General features: G+C 37.8%; 1 protein-coding gene across 4 annotated transcripts in view; it reads left to right on the forward strand.

The window, feature by feature from the left end:
• The window catches only part of Gria3 (glutamate ionotropic receptor AMPA type subunit 3), a 301,868-nt gene that overhangs the window by 52,202 nt on the left and 228,284 nt on the right, over positions 1-21,382 (forward strand). For all 4 annotated transcript variants that reach the window (XM_010614551.1, XM_033760083.1, XM_010614550.1 and 1 more), the window contains exon 3: positions 18,583-18,822. In XM_010614551.1, coding sequence (XP_010612853.1) covers positions 18,583-18,822 — 240 coding nt within the window. The remainder of the gene's footprint in view (positions 1-18,582; positions 18,823-21,382) is intronic.

A 21,382-nucleotide genomic window follows, 5' to 3' on the forward strand; every position in this document is an offset into this window, starting at 1 on the left:
ATTATGGCTAATCTCAAAACAATTCTTTGGGTGTATAAATACTGTCCTTGCCAGTATCCTGGAGAGAAGCTAGAGCTGAGAAAAAGATAAAAAGAAGGTCACAGATGGAGTCAACAGTAGAATAGAATCGGCATTTTGCTTCTCGGTACCAATTTATGTCATCTGCTCTCACAGGCTTATAATATGAACCATATTATACTGAGCCTGCAAAGAAACTAAGAGAACACACATTTCCTGGCTTTCCAAAACTCTCTTGGCCACTGATAGAAGTTTACATTCATACATATAAGGCAAGCAGATCACAACTGGGCCCAGGCAGGCTATGGTTACATGCCAGAATGGGGTGCTTTCACTCAAGTGCTTTTGGCCCTCAGGAAAAGAATAGGTCTCCTAGGAGCTGAATCAGCCACTAACAGCTCCATGAAAGAGGTAGCTTCAGCCGGGTTTTGAAAGGAAGACAAGAATCAGAATGCCAAGGATTTTGGAAATGGCATTTCACGATGGTCACACAGCATGAGCAAATGCTCAGTAACTAGAATAGGTAAGATGGCATAGAAATATCATCTAGACTGGAGTAGAAAGTCCTTTTTGAAAAACTGTAGATGATAATTTTAGATAGTTTCTAATGGTGGAAAGCCATGGCATAGAAAGTAAATACCTAGTATGTGTAGCTCTGTCATTCTTATTTTTGTTTTTTTAATGTGAATTTTAAGCTGAAAGTTCTACACTGTATCTGACTAGTAATATGGATCACAGGCCCAATCGCTGGGTCCCAATACCTCAAATTAGGCAGAGTGTGCTGAATTGCCTTCCTTGTATGTCCTCAGCCACCCTCTGAGGACTTACTTGAGTGTTTTTTATGACGGAGTACACAGCTTCTTTCAGGCAATACCATCATTATCTGAAAAGATAAAGCCTTCAATTTTGCATGCAATGCACAAGAGAATTTCAGAGACCTAATTCCTCTTCATCTTGGAGCAAATGGACAATTCTTATGTGGTTAGATGTATTCGTCAGTAGCGCATAAAAGTTACAAATTCATATATGGCTGAGCAGCAAAGCACTAGAGGGGGTTACTTATTCTGTTTGCAGATGAAACTACATTCTGCAAGTTTCATGTGTTTACTTAATGCTAGCTATTCCTAGCTATTTTTAGTCCGATGCTTCTCAACGAAGAAAAGTTAGGCACTTTAGAACACAGTCTTACTTTCAAGCCACTGGAAGAGCACGTGCAGTGTCCACAGAACAGAAATCATCTGTTCTGTATTGCTGCCAGAGGTTAAAGTAGAAATCCATTTGAATGATGTTCTGCACCACTGGTTTCTCTTCTCACCTCACAAATGGATTGAGTTCTAAAATATGTATACTTTGCCCAGCATGCAGGTGACTTGAATGCCTGAGCTGCTTGTTAAACTGTGCAGGATGTAGGTCGGAACTGAATCATTGTACAACACTGAACCTAACCCCATTACATGCTAATGTTTCTGTGGGAAGATGCATTCACCTTCCCAGTTTAAAGCTCAGTGATATGTGGTCCTTGAACACTCCCATATGAGTTAGTGGGATTAGAAACTCCTTCAGCTCCCATCCGCACAGGACAATTTAGCATGACTACAGATGGAGCTCAGAGTGTCTAGGTAGGAGAGATAGATCAGGAAAATGCCAAAGGGAAAAAATAGGACCTCTTCAGGAGGCAATAAATAGTGAGGACATCAGTGTTGTAGACCAGACCAGTGCTTGGAGTGGGACAGAGCATGGAGCTGGAATGATATAAGGTGGTAAAGAAATTTTTTGTTTGTTTCACGACCTGTAAAACACATGCAAATATGTGATAACCAAGACATCAGTTTCTTAAAACAATATTTATCCTTATTCCTCGGATGAAATTTGGCGTTTTTCTATTCTATTTTATTTTTAAATGTTACATCATAATTCACTACAATGATTTCATCAGCCACTAATGGGTTGTATCCTGCAATCTGCAAAACACTACTATAGAAAATTAAGGAGGACCGGTTTTCTTTCATCTTTTCCTGGCTCCTTTATTTATTATACATTCTGATCTGGAACAAATCAGAAGTCAGATTGAGAAAACAGAGGCTGAGGTAAGAGTAGAGAAGGTAGATTCCAGGTCACACACAGTGAAAAACGTGGACAGGAAAGGTGATCTTATGCCATCCCCATGATTTCTCCAATAAAATGTTATGTGAAATGGAACTCAGGCACAGAATGCTCTATCTCCAGCATTTGGCCCAGTATATGGTATTGCTCAATAGACATTGAATTTGAAAAGTCTGTTGAATTGACACACATAAGTCAGAGCTTCTTGAGCATATATATCTGATCAAAAGCTACAGAAGATCACCTACATTTGGCAAATCTCAGTATTTTTTTAAGTGTAGGAAAAATTTGTGGAGGGAAGGAAAGCTTCTGTCTAAGACAGACAGAAGGGGGACCAGAAAGTGGGATGCCTACCTACCCCACTTTTCAAAGATGTTCTATATAGCAAAGCCATGTGGAGAGGCGGGTACAAAGTGAGAGAAAACCATAAGACACAACAGGAAATTATGAGGTGGGCATGAGGTAAGGCAAAACCATGACCAACCAATAATATTATAGTCTCCAGGTAACACTGATTAAATTTTTGTTAGCAGTTTTATATCTATGTCTCTGCCTCAATAATATCCAGCACTACCAAAAAGAAACCTTTACTGAGCTGTCCCCAATTGGAAAGGTATTCTTCTGGGGGACACCTGAAAGACTCAGATATTTCCTGACTCTCACTAACAATAGGGTAGATGACTGAACACAAAATCTTTCTAGGGAACCTCCTACAACACAAGGCCAGTAACTGCCTGATCAATTGGTAGTTTCCATTAATCTTTACAGAATTTTCCCTCTTTCCATCAAAAAAAATATGAAGATTGCTGGACAGTGTTTAGAACACAGGGAGCACCAAATAAACACTAGTTGAATTAGAATCTGAAACACCTGAGTAGATGCAGGAGTCAACTTTAGTAGAACATCATAGTCTTGCACTATCTGTCATGATGGAAATGTTGCGTTGTGCATTATCTAATATGATGACCACTAGCCACATGTAGCTATGGAGCACATGGATAAAGAAGATGTGGTTTTTCTATAAAATGCAATAGTACTCAGCCAGAAAGAATGAGAAACTAGACTCATTCATAGGAAAATGGATGCATATTGAGGATAAACTACTAAGTGAAATAAATGTCACACATGTGTAAATACTGAATAGTTTCTCTGGTGTGATAAACTATAATGGTACATAAGATCCTAATGATATAATTGACAATGTAAAATAAGAAGAAAAGGGCTAAAGGTGTAGAGGAAATGGGAAGGATAGGGAAAAGGAAATAAGGGAAAAGAAAAAAAATAGGAGAAAATGGAAAAAAAAGTATTTGTAAATAGGGAAGGGAGGAGGGGGTGAAGAGAGGGCAGGAACAAGGGGAAAAATGAGAACCAAGATGTATCATGTAAAGGTACAGGATCCCAGTGATGAATGTTACTGTACTGTATCACTAAAATGTACCAATAAACTCAATTAAAAAGAAAAAAAAACACATTTTTAGCATGTGACTATCACAGCTGCCTTAAAAAAAAAAAAAGCAGTACTTTTTTCTAAATTACATCCAAGACCTGAAATGCCTCTCTTCCAAGGGACGTCCTTCCAGCTATAGGACAAACGGGTATAGAGGAATTTGTGGAAGCCAGTTTTAGAGGGCTTTGTTCTCAGATGCAAGGCAGGGTACCTGGTCCCAATCAAAGCAGCTTTCAAATAGAAAGCAGCAGGGCCCTGAAATGTCCTTTAAGGGCCACTGAAGTTTGCCTAAACTTCCATAGCACAAAATTTTGCACAGACCCAGACCATCCTCCCAAGCCAAAATCAGGGAATTACTTTAAAAACATCTGATCAGTTGAGTGCATGTTAAAAGAAATGCCTTTAACTCAAACTTGCTGGGCTGCAGATGTAGTTTAGTGGTGAAGCACTTGCTTTGTAAATCTGAGGTTCTGCCAGCACTGATATCTAGATAGATAGATAGATTATGTAGAGTTTTAATGCAGCAATACGGTAAACAGTTCTGCACATTCAGCAATCCTGGGTCTTGGGAACATGGCTGTTCACTGAGTTGCTCTCAGTGGGGATTACAGTTGGGAATTTTATAAAGTCGCTTACTATTTCTTTAGAATCTTCTAGCAGGAATGAAAAGTGAGAAGCACAGATCCTAGGAGCTGATGAGACAGCAAGTATTCAGGCTGGAAAATGGGTAGGCTATTACTTCCTGCCAACAAATATCAGTGAATCAATCGGCTTTTGGTCTTAGGTAATGACACACTGTGTAAGTCAGCCGGTAGAAAGGAGTTTCCCTCATTCTTCACTAAAGGGTACGTTTCTGTCTCATTATTCTCTCCTCTCAGCATCTTCTTTTCTCACCCACTTCTCTGAAAACTCAATGATAAATGAAAAGGATACATAGTGAGTGATGATAAGAGAGAGAAGAAATCATTCCAGTTATTTTTTTTTTATTCAGGCCTGTGAACATATCTAAAAAACCAAAGTCAATGTTCTTCACTCACATTTTCTGAACTCCAAATGTATTAACAGCACATTTGGAACAAACTGAGGAACGTTATATTACCTAATTAGCATTCTGGAAAGTGTAGGAGTAAAGGAAGATGTACTTTGCCAAGCAATCCTGTCATTGACCCTTTCCTCTTTAGAATTTTTTCAATAACTTAGATAATGTTACCCAAAACAACTGATCAAATTTATAGGTGTTACATAATGGGAGCAATCACTAATAAACTTGTTAAGCAAATAAAGATTTAAAATGAACCCAGGGTATAATAGATGATGTGAAATAAGAAGAAAATGTGGAAAAGGGAAGGGGAAGGAGTGGTAGGCGAAAGGAAAGAAGGGAATGGAATTAATATGAGAAAAAGAAAAAATGGAAACAAAGTCATTGAAGGGAGGGGTTGAAATGAGGGCAGGGGAATGGGGAAAAATAAGAACTAATATGGATTATGTAAAGGTGCAAAACTCCAATGATGAATGTCATTTTATTGTATACCTTAAATGTACCAATAAAATTAATTTTTTCTCTCATTGAGTTTATTGGTACATTCTAGGTATACAGTACAGTTACATTCATCGTTGGGATCTTGTACCTTTACATGACAGGTCTTGGTTCTCATTTTTCCCCTTGTCCCTGCCCTCCCTTCACGCCCTCCTCCCTTCCCTATTTACAAAACATTATTTTCATTTTTTCATTTTCTCATATTTTTTATTTTTCCTTATTTCCTTTCCCCTACCCTTCCCACTTTCCCTAGACCTTTATCCCTTTTCTTCCTATTACATGGTCAATTATAATAAGTTAGCAAAAGTCTTTAAAGCAATTGAATCCAAAAGGCTGGCCAAAACCAAAAGAACTTTTTAAAAGAGTAAAACTCTTTATTTAGAGAAAGACTTCAAACAAAATGGAAAGGGAAAATATATATTCCTTACTGATGATAGACCTGAACATTTTATTATCTTTATACATTTTTAATTATGAAATATTTCAAACCTATAGAAAATATTATGAGACAACTATTAATTAGCTTTTCAAATAATTTTTATTTGGGGGCCTGGCTCCCCCTTCCCCATAGCATGGACCACAGAATGATAGAAAATGATTTCCAGATTACTATATGGCAAGATAGCAAACTTTAAGCTCTTATGTGTCCATGACAAACCTTAGGCCTGATTGAGTGGCATTATAAGAGCATCACCTTCTTGCCCGTCTTTAGAAATTGTTTCATTGTGACTGGATTACTGGATCAGTTAGATTTTCAATGAAGGTTCCTGCTAAATCTCATGAAAAATGAGTTGCATATCAGGACAGGCCCCTGACTGTTAGATGACTGAAGAAGATATATGGGTGACTGAGACTGAAAGGAAAGACAGTCCTTTTGAATTTTTTATTGTGAGGATGGGATGGTGATTACTGAAGGCCAAGTACCAATACTACTTACTGCCCCCAGATAACAGTTTTTTTTTCTTTTCATTTTTCTTAGAGAACGCTCAGCTATTACTTGCATTATTCCTCTACACATTCCTGTGAGGCAGGCATGGTAGTTGTTAGTATGCTGGCTTAGAAATGACAAACCAGAAGCCCAAAAAAGTCACTGGCCGACAACATTGCACAATAAGACCTCAACATTTATCTAAGGAATGAATAAGCACACAATTTAAAACACATTTGGCAGCTTTCAATAGCTAAAACTTCGAAACAACCCAGTTGCCCATCAGTTGGAGACTGGATAAAGATGTGGTTTTCCTATAAAATGGAGTACTACTCAGCCATAAAAAATGAGAAACTAGACTCATTTATAGCTAAATGGATGCACGTTGAGGCCATACTCTGAAGTGAAATATAGAGGACACACGTGTAAATACCAAATAGTTTCTCTGGTGTGAAAAACTATAATGGTACATAAGATCCTAATGGTATAATTGACAAAGTGAAATGGGAAGAAAAGGGCTAAAGGTGTAGGGGGAGTAGGAAGGGTGGGGGAAAGGAAAGAAGGGAAAAGAGAAAATATGAGAAAATGAAAAAATGGAAACAAAGTATTTGTATATAGGGGAGGGAGGAGAGGGTGAAGGGAGGGCGGGGACAAGGGGAGAAAATGAGAACCAAGACCTGTCACGTAAAGGTACAAGATCCCAATGATGAATGTAACTGTACTGTATACCTAAAAATTATCAATAAATTCAATGAAAGAAAAACAAATAAATACATGAAAATAAAACCCACCTCTGACTAATGAGCTCTAATGCTTAACCATTTCATCTTGATATAAAAGGGTTTCAAATGCACCCTCTTATCCTGACCCCTTCCCACCATTCCCACCATCTTGCCCCTCTCCCACCATTTCTGACACTGTCATGGAAGGGTAGTTTACACTTAAAAATGCAAAATAAAATTTCCAAAATATATGTATTTGAATAAAATGCCTGCATTTGTAAGCAGTTATATTCAAGTAGAATCAAATTTTGATAATAAGTGTTTTCTTTGTCAGTGTTTAGATACGTGATATGTAATTGCAAAAATAACTAATTAGACTGTCAGGAGGCAGTGTACTCTTGGTGCAGAACGAAATGTTCAAGGAAATTAACCCCAAGATGGTAATGAAACCATGGAATCATCAGCTGCAGAATGAAACTGATACCTTGTTCTGACTCTGGAACCTAGAAGTACCCACTGTGGTTACTAGTACCCCAAATCAAAGGGAATTCAGTGTAAGTGGAGGTGAACTGTATGAACCCAGTGAAGATATAAACTACTACTTCACACCTACCCTACGGCATCCACCCTCTGTTTAATTCCCCTTCGTCTACCTCCCCAAGTTAAACACAAATGGCCAATCACACAGCAGGCCCAGGAAAATACAGTACCTGTTATTTGGTGGGCTTTGAAGAATCCAAAGTATCAACCCTTCCAAAGTTTCCACCATTAAAATGACTCATTCTCAGATCTTAAATTAAACCTGTGGTTCTCATTGTAAGGGAGAAAGGATGTCCTCTAAGGACAGTCAATGAAGTTTTGAGGAATTTTGATAGTTGATGAAATTTTCGAGGCATCTGTAGCTGTCACAACTGGAAGTGAGAATAGTGCTCCTGAAATCTAGTGGGTAAAGTCGAGAGATGCTGGCAATCATCCTACAGTACACCGGACAATTCTCACAAAAATTATCCAGTGCAAAATGCCAGTTGTGCTGTGGCTGAGAAAACCTGAGCTGAATCGTTTGTAAAGTTTCATTTATTAGTCCTTTAACAACTTGTACAAAGGATAGTTCCTTGCAGAGACAGGCGTTGAGATGGCTATACTTTGATTGACCAATTCAAACAAAAAAGAGGAAGAGTAATCTGATAGAAGTACCAATAGACCAGGAAAATTTTAGAAGCAGTTGACCAGTTGAGAGACTATTCGCATATCATAAGATAGAAGGAATGAGAACTTGAATTGAAGATAAACAGGAGATAGATAATGCACATGTTTTAGAGCCAGAGTGGATCAAGCATTTAAAAAGAATGATATACGTAGGGGAAGAACAAAAAGGGAAAGGAAAAAAATGTGAGAGAATGAAAAGATGAAAATAAAGAGTTTGCAGATGGGGAGGGGAGGAGGGGGTGAAGGGAGGGCAGAGGTAAGGGGAAAAAAATGAGAATCAAGACTTGCCATGTAAAGGTACATGATCCCAACAATGAATGTAACTGTACTGTATCCCTAAATGTACCAATAAACTCAATAAAAAAAAAAGAATGATATAAATTTAGGGGGTCTGTTATATATACTAGATATTAGTCCATTGTCTAATGAGTAGCTGGCAATTTTTTTTCTTTTTTTTGTACCGGGAATTGAACTTGGATCCTTACGCTTGCAAGGCAGGCCACCGAACCACTGAGTTAAATCCCCAGCCCTGCTGGCAAAATTTTTGTGGGTTGCCTCTTCACTCTGTTGGTGGTTTCCTTTGGTGTGCAGAAGCTTTTTAATTTGATGTGATCCCATTGGTTGATTCTTATTATTTTTTCTTGTACAATGGGAGTCCTGTTCAGAAAGTCTTTGCCTATGCCTACATCTTCAAGTATTTTACCTATTTTGTCTTCCAGTTGACTGAGTGTTTTTGTTTTAATATTTAGGTCTTTGATCCATTTTGATTTTAGTTTAGTGTATGTTGACAGATATGGATCTATACTCAATCTGTAGCACGTAAATAGCCAATTTTGCCACCACTATTTGTTAAAGAGGTATCTTTACTCCCATGAAAGTATAAGCCCCTTATATCAAAAATAAGGCAGTTGGGTATGCCTGGGGTCATTTCTGCTCCCTCTATCCTGTTCCCTGATCCACAAGTCTGTTTTTTGTTTTTCTGTTTTGTTTTGCTATTTTTAATTTTTTATGTTTGTTTGTTTGTTTGTTTTGCCAATACCATGCTGTCTTTTTCACTGTAGCTTTGTAGTATAACTTGAAGTCTGGGATTGTGATACCTTCTGCCTTTCCCTTGTTTTCCAGAATTGCTTTTGCTTTTCCAGGTATTTTCTGCTTCCATATAAATTTTAGGATTGCTTTTTCTAGTTCTGTGAACAATGCCACTGGTATTTTGATTGGGATTGTGTTAAATCTATGTAACAGTTTTGGAATTATGATCATTTTGACTGTATTTGTTCTGTCTACTCTGGAACAGAGAATACCTTTGTATTTTCTGATGTCCTCTTCAATCTCCTCTTTCAGAGTACTACAGTTTTCATTGTAGAGATCTACTTCCTTGGTTAGGTTGACTCCTATGTATTTTATTTTATTAGATGCTATTGTGAAAGGTGGGCATCTGAAATAAATAGATACTTCTCAGATAAAGAAATATGAATGGCCAGTAAATACATGAAAAAAATGCTCAACATCACTAACCATTCAAGAAATGGAAATTAAAACAACAGTGACATTCCATCTCACTCCAGAAAAAGTAACAAACACTGGAGGGACTTTGGGGGAGAAATGAACACTTGATTGCTGGTAGAAGTGTAAACTGGTGCAACCACAATCAAAATTAGTATGGAGATTGCTCAAAAAACTAAAAGTAGAAATTCCACTTGACCCAGCAATTTCCCCACTAGATATCTTCTTAGAAGAATGGAAGACACCATATTATAGTGATAGATTCTTATACATGTTTATAGCAGCACGATTTTTAAAATCGTTTTAAAATTTTTAAAACAGCTAAATTTTTAAATTTTATTTTATTTATTATTATATTATTGTTTTGTACCAGGGATTGAACTCATTACTCTGCACTTGTGAGAAAGGCAGCTCACCACTGAACTAAACCCCTGGTCCCATAATAGCTAAATCTTGGAAACAGCCTAAATGTCCAAAACAAATGAATAGATTCATTAAGTGAGGTATATATACACAATAGAGTATTACCCTGCCATAAAGAAGGATAAACTTGAGTCCTTCATGGAAAAATGGATGCACTTTGAGACCATAATATCAAATGGAATAAATCAGACAAACAAACTTAAATGTTGCATGGTTTCACTTACATGAGAATCCCAATATATAAATAATGTGCAAAATAAAGAATAGACAGTAGGAAATAGCAAGATGCATCTTTGGCACATATATGAAAAGTGATCTAAGCTGTGCATGGAGGGGGATGGAGTGAAAGGGGGTTAAAAAAGAAATTGAGAAAATCATGTACATATACCATGTATATATATCATGCACATACACCAACTCCCCATGATGAATGTAATGATGTATGGATGCAATCATAACATTCTCCAATCATGCACCTATAAAATGATAATGATAATAATGTATAAATAAAATATGTTAAGTAGCTTTCCCAACACTGAGACACAATACCTGACAACCACAACTTAAAGGAGGAGAAGTTGCATTTGGCCCACTTTTTAAGAGGATTCGGTCCATGGTTAGCTGACTCCAAGGCAAGAGCATCACGGTGGAAAAGCATAGTGGAGCAAAGCTGCTGAGTTCACGGCAGCTGGGAAGCAGAGCAGAGGATGTACGCCAGAGAGGAAAGGGGCTAAGGACCGTGTATTGTACCCAAGCCCACATCTCCATGACCCAAACAGACACACCCAAAAATGTGTATTGCATTAATCTGCTAAGCATTTCTTAATTTATTCAAGTTTTCATATCAGGATTAATAGTCACAGGGAATGAGGGAGAGAGAGAAGGAAAGTAAAAATGATCCTCGAAACTCTAGCTTGGGTAGCAAGAAGAGTGTACATTAGAAGAACAGGGACAAAGGACAGACCCAGGAGTGGAGGAAGGAAGTAGAGAAATAACAGGCTGAGTCGGTGGTGTCCTGAGGGTCTCTAAGTGATTCTGTTCATTCCATAAGCAGTTAGAAATGTGATCCACCCGGTCAAGAGTGTGGTTGAAGCTACAGGTGTCTAGCTGGAATTCATCTACATAGAAAGAGTGAAGTAGGACGCTTTTGTCTAGCGTGTAGCAGGACCTAGCTGTCTAAATAATATGCACTAGTTTAGAAAAAGACACAAAGAAAAAAAAAATAAAAACGTTTAGTGTAAGGAAAGGGCCAGGGACAAAGTCTTTAAAAATGCCTTCATTGAAAAATAAGACAGAAAAAAAACTGATACAGAGTAGCAAAGAAGGTGAAGTCCTCAGAATATAGTGCTCTGGAAATAAAACGGAGTTTCCAGGATTTGGCTAACGATATCATATACTGCTCAGCAGTCAAGTCCAATGACGTCTGTGAACAGAGTTGGATTTGGCAGTTGAGGAGGTCATCATCAAACTCGAGAGGACAGTTTCAGCAGAGTGATAGAAGTGAACACTAGGCTGCAGAAGTTGAGGACTGCAAGGCCATCCTCATCCCATCATTAGCAGGGATGCTAGAGAAGTTAGAATAATATCTTATGGAGGTAAACGAACTTTGAGGGAAATGGAGTTGTCAAGCAGATGTTTAGCCTGACTGAAAAAAAAGAGACTACAGACACAAATTTGAATAGCTAATAGCAACTATGTATCTCGTGAGTATACACAATGCATTATTGAGCTTCCTGTAAAACTAAGTTGAGGACATGTATAATTTGAATTAGATATATCATAAGATACCCAATGGGGAAAGTTGAACTCAGTTTAAAGAAGAGCTCCCCAGTCGTCAGAGCTACCCCACAAGGTAAGTAATGAGATCTCTTGATACTGGGAGGATTCAAGGAGAGGCAATCTGACCTCAGGAGAAGTTGCTCCTATATTGAATAGGAGGTTATTCTAGATCATTAATTTCTGTCTTTCGGACTTCTCAGAGCAGTACTATTTTAAAGCAAAAAGGTGAGTGGAGTGTAAATTGATCCAGATGAATATACCAATAATTTGTTTATTAGTTAAGCTAATATAACAATACATCAGTTTTCTATTTATTGCTGCAAAAATTTACTATAAGTTTAATGGCTTAAAACAGCACATGTTTTTATCTTCTAGTTTCATAAATGAGAAGTCTGGTATGGGTTCTGATCATGCTAGAATTAAGATGTCAGCAAGACTGTATTCCTAGGGAGAGTCTGTAAGGGAGAACCTGTTTGCTTGGCTTTTCTACTTCTAGAGGTTCTCACATTTCTTGGCCCATGGCCCCCTTCCAACTTCAAAGTTATTCAACAGCCAGTGAAGTGTTTCTCATGTCTTGTAACTTTGATATTGTCTCTACCACATGTAAAGAGCCTTGTGATTACATTAGGCCACATTGCTAATACAGGATGATCTCACTATTTTAGTGTCTGCCAATTGGCAAACTATTTCCTATCTGCAGACTTAACTTCCCTCTAACATAACATAATTCGCAGATTTGGAGCTTTAAAACATGGATGTCTTTTGGGGAAACATGATTTTGTCTACACCATTGGTAATATAGTTATCGGTGTAATCTCTGTTGGAGACATTGTTATGATTTATTATCAATTTTATCATCATTCCAGAAGAAAAAAGACTCTACATTGCAACAGTAGAAAGTAGAAATGACTACAGAAAAGGGTAATCCTTCCTAAGAAAGAATAGTCATTGACCTTACCTTAACCTACACACAAACACACACACACACTCACACACACACACACACACACACACACACACACACACACACACACACACACACACACATTAATTTCACTAAACTGGAAATCAACCGTGGACCAAAGTCACAGCTTATTTCTTAAGGCCGCTCTCAGGGATCAGCTTGTTTGATCCACTATACTCTGGTATATAGAGAACCTTCTTTTGATATATCACTATCAACTTCATAACTATAAATTTTCTACTTCCTGCTTGCTTCAAATATGATCATTAAGTCAGCAAGAGACTTCAGTCTACTTTATTTCCCTTCACTCAAAAAGGTGTGAAAGGTATTCTGTAAATTATATGGAAAATTGTTATTCTGATTGTCGAGATAATCAAGTTGTTTGACATTTTTGATATGAGGCCTCTTGGAATATGGGTGGCATAATTAGCTGCCACACTGTATGTTAACAATACCTGTCCCAACCCTACAGACTTGAAGACTATAAATAAAAGCATGACAGCTTGCTTGTCACTCACCATTGAAGGGAATTCAGTTGGAGAGCTACACTAAAGTCCCCAGGAATCCAGGATGTAGTCAGAAATGACATCTTCAACAAGAGAATTTTGGTACTTTGCTAATGTGAAGAGATGGTGACAAGCATTCCTTGGAAACAAAACAACCAAGTTATTTTACACTGAGGAGATATAGAGAGCCCAGGTGGGAACAAGATTTTTACTAGCACAAAGGCGTAGTATAGGGAGGGGGAAAGACAGAGGCCAACAGCACATTCTGGAGACAAGTTAGAGCGGTTTCTTTCTTAACCAATTATTACCCAGGATTGAGACAAGGCAAGAGCCCTGAAAAAATGGATAAAGGATCCAGAAGCAAAGAAAATCTGGGCAACCTAGGATTTATTGTAAGATTTAAGGCAGTAGTTACTGTGATGAGGATAACTTGATGGAGATAACAGAGGGCAAAAGATGCTAAGAAAAAAAAAGAAAAGAACTGGCCACATGAAAGCAACATTCTTTATATTTTACTTATTTATCTCACTGTATTCAACTTTCCCCTCACTAATATATAAGTTCCAAGGGAACAGAATTTTTTCTATTCCTGTATCTTCCAATGCCTGTGTCACTGCCTAGTATAAGGCAGATGTTAAATAAATATTTGTTGCACGAATAAATAGCATTAACGTTGCCAGCACTGTTACAGGTGTTTACCATGAATGAACTCATTTTAACTTTCATAGCAATGCTGAAAACGTCATGAGTAATGTCCCAATATTATAGAGGCACAGAGATAGGAAGTAACTTGCCTAACAAGAGATATACAGATAATTGCAATCTATACAGTCTAACTCCAGAATCTGCCTGTAAAATAACATTCCTACCCTGAGGCTGAACAGTTAAGAAAGAAACATACATAAAATCACACAACTAACGGTTGGAACCAAAGCCTGCCTGCCTCAAAAGCCCTTGCCCTTCACTCTGAACTTCATGACTTCATTAAGATCGGCAAGACAAATATTTCTTCCATGAGAATTTTTGAAAGGACAGATTCCTCAGGAAAAAATAATTAGTTGTGTTTAGGTAAGGACTCAGAAAAAAAGAAACATATGCCTCTACAAAGCATGAACCCCAAAGAGCACTTGTCTGCCACGAGCTGTGAAGGTCAGTTTGGGGACTGAGTGGAACTGGGGATGCAGCAGGAAGAGAAGTCATGGGATAGCCCTGGTAGCTTTATCCATGCTCCTTTGGCTGAGGGTTGGGCCCTGCGGGTAAGTCACTTTCATGACAGACACATTCTGACTCATGCTGCTCTAGCTAGCTCTGGATCAGGGATGGTGAGGAGATGCTGATAAAGCATTTCTAAGAGACTGGTTCATAATTTATTGTGTGACCTTGTAGGAAACAATTTCTTTTCTTGTGTCACAGTTCCTTCATGACAGGGAGGCATAAGACTAGAAGAGCTCCACTTATCTCTTTTACATATTGGACTTTTTCACATAAAACTTCATTTGGGAAAAGAATTCCTCTACTAGTTCTTATGACTGAAAAAACAATGAATAAAAATATTAAGTTCCTCTAGCACATTCTAAGGGTCTAAAGACATAGAGACCATACCGTGTGTCAACTCAGTGTTCCATTTGGCCCTACTCCATGCAACCAGAAATGGGTCCAAGAATCTGCTGTGACCATACTCAGGTCCCTTGTGTCCCAGTGTCTTTCAGAGGCTGTTAACCCTGTCCTCCTATAACAGCTATCTTTTCCATTGAGCTACTCTTCACTGAGTCTTCTATTCACATTGCCTGTATTTGTTGGCAAGGATAATTCCACAAGAGTCAGTATTTGCTGGACAACTATACTTCCATTTTATAAAAAGGAAGTAGACTATTCACATATTCTCTCTTAACATTCTTCTTGTTGATGTCCACTCTGTATATCTGCTTTTGGACTGTAGTAACATACTATTCCCTGATGATTTCTATTGATCTATAATACTCATAAGACCCCTGCCTGAGTCACAACCAATGCTCTGCATTTCATTTGAAATTCTTCCCCCAACCCAGGTGGATTTCCTCATACCAGCTCCCTACGCATTTTATGAGGTCTTCCTTTATTATATTTGTCTCATCTTCTACACGTGCCTTAAAATGTCACTGGGCGCACCTTCCTGGAGACAATTCAGAAAGTTTTACTGAAGTCTAAAATTCACACATACAATATAGTTCCCTTGTTGTAAAGCTTTTAAGGAGAAAAATATCAATGTGTGGTTAGGTGCATGTACTTTTCTAAAGTCCCAGAAAATGTAAATATAAAATTTAAGATAGGCATTGGGAGGATCAGGACAAGGACATGAAACAGTGGAAGAACACACAGATGAAAAAAATTACTGTTACCTAAAAGTTCTTGGATGAGTGATAAGTTTATGGGTATTTTTCATAGCCTACATAAATAGATAAAAGCAATAAATAAAATATGAAAGATCTATGTATGATCTACTAATGGTTCCAATTCCTGAGGTTCAAAACAATAGTTAGAAGAGTAATATGAGACTTTTTCTATTAAGCAAAATCTCACTACCATAACATATTTACTTTTATTACCTACTTCCCTCCAGTATGTTAGAGGCTTTAAGAAACTTGAAGAGGATCATAGATATAGGTTTTCCATGGTGTTACTTTATTTTACCCTCTGTTATGACACATTATCTTATAAGGTTAGGGTTATCCTTGTTGAAAATACATTGTATTTCCCCACAAGTCGATTTCTGTATAGAGTTTATGGATCTTTGTCTCTTTTTTGCTAGTTGGTATGGACTTGAGAATTACCAACTATGCTCTGAATTATTTGGGGGTCATAATTTCCTGTTTCAGCATTCCAGCCCCACGAGCATTAGTGTCTTAGTTCATTTCTCATCATTGAGACACAATACCCAAAATCCATAAGTTAAAAGAGGAAAGGTTTATTTGGGCTCACATTTTTTAGTGGTCTTGCTGGTTCCAAGGCAGAGCAGCATGGTAGAGGGACACTGCAGAGGAGAAACAGCTCATGGCATGGCAATCAGGAAACACAGAGAGGTAGAAGGGAGGGAGATAGACCCTTCTGGGCTATGCCCTAGTGACCCACCTCCTTCCTCCAGGCTTTGCTGCCCAATATCACATTTAGCTATGGACTCATCAGTGGACTCATCCACTGAGGAATATCATGCCACTATGATCCAATTACCTCCTCAAAGCCCCACCTTTGATCACATGAGACTTTGGGGTAACATCTAAGCATATAACTATAAGAGCAAGATTTTTTGTAGGGTTACCAAATAAAACCCAGGTGCTCCATTGAATACTATTTTTAGAGAAACAACAAATAATTTTAGTATGCCTATGAATTTGAGGGCACTCATAGTAAAAAATAAATTGCTATTTATCTGAAGTTGCAACACCTCATAAGGTTTGTGAGAATATTAAATGTGACAATAGTTGCACAATACTTAACACAGTGCTTGGCTAAGTACTGTTATCAATATGATTTGCTACTATTATTTATTATCGGTGCCAATGGCTGTTGTTATTATCAAGTGTTGTCATTATTATAGTTGTTACCATTATTATTATCAATTTCTGGTTTTTTTATTTCATTTATTGGTACATTCTAGGTAGACAGTACAGTTACATTCATTACTGGGATCTTGTACCTTTACATGCCAGGTCTTGATTATTACTATCAATTTTATACAGAACATTATATGCATTGGTCAAGATTTGGCCTAGTGTTGTGAAATTTTACATTGATGGGGTTAAGAATAGCATTTTTCTTTCTTTTAATATCTCCCTTGGTGATAAGCAAGGCAACATTTCTGTTTCTGAGTGCACCTTTTTGATTCATTCTCTAGTTGGCTTTATCTTTCTAACATAAGGACCTATTATTTGCATGCATTTTGAGATCAAGTTGAAGGTCATTGTCTCCCAATTGGAGATGGTCAAGTGTCTGATAATCTTTGAAATGCTATACTCAAGGCAATGACTAATGAGCCTGGTGGATAAAAGAGAACCCTAGTCAACATATAGTTAAATAAATACATAAAAAGCAAAATACTATAGACAGGGGAAGTCTCCATTTTTTACAACAGGGTTAAGAAATGAATCAAAACTGGTTTTCCACTTGCCTTCATCCTACTTTCCATGCCCACCTTATTTTTAATGTCCAGTTCTTTTATTGTTTCTCCTTTCAAAGAGGAAACCAAAGCCTGCAATTCTCTTTTCCAACACTCATTCCCATCAAAATTTGTACTTCTGCTTTCCAACCAACTCTGGCATCTAACTGGACACATTAATTCATTTTACCTGTATAAGGGCTAAAAAAGATTCTATTTAATACCCCTCCCAGGCCATAAACTTTTACTTAGCACTCTACAGCTGAAGAAGTAAACCTAAAAGTGGCATTTAGGGTTCCTTAGCAGGTAAAGGAGACCATGCAAGACCCCTCAAATCACACCCCATTAAGATTGTTATGTCTGCTTCGCATGAATGGAAAGGAGCAGTGTTGCAGATAATTTAAAGATCATTTCCACTTGGTTTGGGAATGCACCAAATGGTGTTGTAGCTCATTTGTTTTGCTAATTATGTTCTACTAAAGCTAATATTAAAATTGGTTCACAGTTTTTAAGCTCATCGGGGCCAGATGAATGCAGAGATAGTGGCATGTCCCACTTTGAAATGAAGGAAAAGAAAGCTCAACATGTAGGCCATGAGTCTATAAGATAAACCCAAAAAGGATCAAGATAGAATGTTGCCAATTACACGTGGGCAGAACAGGGAGCCACTACCTTGTGTGACAAAATGCATGCCTGAATAGCACCGAAAGGCCAGTCATTCTTACAGCCTGCCCAAAATCTTAAATCCTCTAAAATGGTAGCCTATGCAAAGCGTCATAGCATAATTGTAACAAGCATTATGTAACCTAGGAAGAGTAATGCAATGGGCATATTTCACGGTGAACACATTAGTAGTTAGTCCGACTAAATTTTTAGTCATTATTGTCATGTAGGAGAAAAGGAACTGAGGGAAGTGAAAAGACAGCTGTACTTTGTTGGGGACATGGCTACATTAGGAGGCTCCTGCGCCACTCCAGTGGGAGGACATGAGCCCCTAGTGCTCCAGAGGTGAGCTGGGAAGGTTACTGAAAGGGTAAAATAATCTTCATCTCTTTCCTTCCCACATTTTCTTAGTTTCTTGCTGAAGGTACACATAGACAAAAATGCAACTATTTCACATATAGTCTTCCCTTTCTTATTTATCTCCTGCTGAACAACTAGGCTTTAAAGGGCTTCTAGAGATTTTTCCAAGGTCTTGGTTTTCTTTTGAGGCATGTAATTCAGAGCCTAACCGTACATTGGATTTCTAACCCTGCAAGCTGCAACAATGGACAATGAGCCTATTGAAATTACTTTCTCTTTTTCTCATTACAGTCTGCTCCCAGTTCTCAAGAGGGGTGTATGCAATCTTTGGATTCTATGACCAGATGTCAATGAACACCCTGACCTCCTTCTGTGGAGCTCTACACACGTCCTTTGTCACACCCAGCTTCCCCACTGACGCAGATGTGCAGTTTGTCATTCAGATGCGTCCAGCCTTGAAGGGCGCTATTCTGAGTCTCCTGGGTCACTACAAATGGGAGAAGTTTGTGTACCTTTACGACACAGAACGAGGTAAGAAGATGCATCTGCTTTCATCTTTAGATATTCATGTAATAGCATTATTCCATCTTCCTCAACTCATGTGCCCTTTTCTTCCAACAAATAAAATCTAATATTCTTCTTAAATTGTATCTAATATTAGCTATAAATCAAAGATTAAGACAAAAAGTCAAAGCAATGATAACTTTATAATCTAATTTTACAAGCTATATACATCCTCACTGAAAAGCTGTTTAGGATACACTCCTGGTTGAGACATTGTTGTGAAAAAGAACACACACATTTCCAAAGAAAATCTTTATATGGCCTAAAATGCACAGAGTAAAAAAGCTTTGTCTGAAGTACAGAGATGCCTAAACTAAAAGATTTCAGAAAATTAATTCTGTCAGAGGTCATATCATTCCCCTTTTGTGGATGAGATAACTGAAGCCCAAAAAGCAGCAGTTAAACCACAGATGTGGGACTGGTGACAATGCCTCCTGCCTAAAGGACTTGTTCCACCAGATTGCATTTTGTCCTCAGCTTATGGGGCCTCTATAACTCCTTGGCAGAAATCATGAGTGGAGACTGACTCAACTGGCCTTTGGGCATGGAAGATTTTTCTAACAGCAAGATAATATATTGAGGACAGAGTCTATTGAAATAGTCTCAGAAATTGTCTGATCTAAAACAGTATACAAAAAGAATATACTAATTAGCTAAAGTACTTATATCATAATTCATCCAACTAGACTCCAAAGCCCAGTTATTTTTGAGTGAGTCCTCAGTAAAAATCAAGGGATAGGACTGACATCCCTTTATCAGTCCTTTGCCTTTAACTGTACCTATAGACTAAGAATGACTCTTTCTGGTTCCGGGGTTTCAGAATCAGGGAAAGAAGGAATTAATTAAATGTCTGCCTTCCTGAGGGATACCTGGAGAGGAGGTCCTTCTGAGTAACTTAATTTAAAAGCCCCATTTTGCTTTTGGCAACCCACAGTACTTTACATTTTACTGTCATTTTGCTGTATCTTCAGATCGCATTAAGAAACATTTAAACTGGTATTTGCTTATGGTAACTACCTCCAAAATATTATCAGTTTTCATGAACCTGGGCCAGGAGATCAGCATTGTAGTCCAAGCTCTGCCATTATCTAGCTGTCTGACCTTGACCATCTTACTGGATCTCTCTTGCTCTTTGTCTCCTCACCTACAGTGTGTCCCTTCTTAATGTAATATTATCTGATTCTGTGATTTTTTTAGATGTTATGCCCTACACAGAACACTTTGTATCTTGCTGCTAACACTGACTTACATATTATCAGTTAGTCAATTGATTCTATAAGCTAATCCTATGACAGATGCATATACATATAATATGTTTCCAAAAGAAGTGGATTGAAAAGGATATTTTCATGAAGCTATTCTTAAACAGCATAGAAAGTATCAAATTAAATCTACACTATAGATTCCGATTGCTTTAAGAATTATGAAGAGATAGCACTCCAGGAAAATAGAGTTTTCAGAGAAAGCTAGCTAGCAAAGCTAGCCCAACGGGATAGGTAAGTTGCAGATTGCAAAGGGTGGGGGGCTGGGGTTGGAGAAGTGGAAAAGAGCAGGAGCAAAGGGCAGAGTCAGGAAGAGGCTCTGAGTGTTCAAGCACAGACTTTTTCGACTAGGATACCAAAATAGTCTGGATGTTCTAATTCCTAACTTGCTAAATTTTAATGCATTTCATTTTGTACAAACACTGAGAATGAATTAGCCTATTTCCAGATACTGCATATAATGCAATCTAGTGCATAACAATCCGGTTTTCAGAACTGAAGTTTGAAAATCAGCAGCTTCTCACTTAAAACTTTAAAAATGAAGTATCATTTCTACTAATACTGTACATCACATTTATTCAAAAGACAAAATTAATGATTTCTCCTCTCTACGCCTATTTCCTAGCCATGCATCTTTTCACAACTTGTCTCACTAAATGATTTAGGCAGTACTATGGTCTCCAAGTCAAAAGATGCCTTCTTGATTTATGTAAATTTGTATTTCTTTCCTGTGTACCCATCTGGCTGGTAGGACTAATCTCTGCTTTTGAGAAGTACTTTTCATAAACATTTGCACTAATTTACCTCTTGGAAACCCCTCTGCAAACACTATTATATAATAAACCTGTTCCAAAAATGTTAATATGTTTTCATCACCCACATTGGAAAAAAAAGCAGTCTATTCTTCAAGATTCAATATGATTATTCTTCAACCAACTAACAAATTTGGTCTCCCTATGCTACCTCAAGAGATCCTTACACTACAGGCAGCTTCCATTTTCTACTGTTGCCTAAATGTGCCAGAACCATGCTTGCTTTGGCAATTTCACTTCTACTACTACTACCACAAATTCTCTCCTTTCTCTTGACTATGAAAATTATACCCATCATTCCATTTTTCCCAAACTCACATCAAACTCTAATTCCCCCATTCTTTATTTGCTTGTCACTCCTCACTATGTCACACATCTACAGTGCTCTCCTTGGCAAGAACAAAACCTTAACATCTCTCGTAATCTCCCTCTGCATTTCCTTCCCTGACCACT

This window comes from Fukomys damarensis, unplaced genomic scaffold, assembly GCF_012274545.1.
Source record: "Fukomys damarensis isolate Sample0158 unplaced genomic scaffold, DMR_v1.0_HiC HiC_scaffold_39, whole genome shotgun sequence".
Classification (NCBI taxonomy): domain Eukaryota; kingdom Metazoa; phylum Chordata; class Mammalia; order Rodentia; family Bathyergidae; genus Fukomys; species Fukomys damarensis.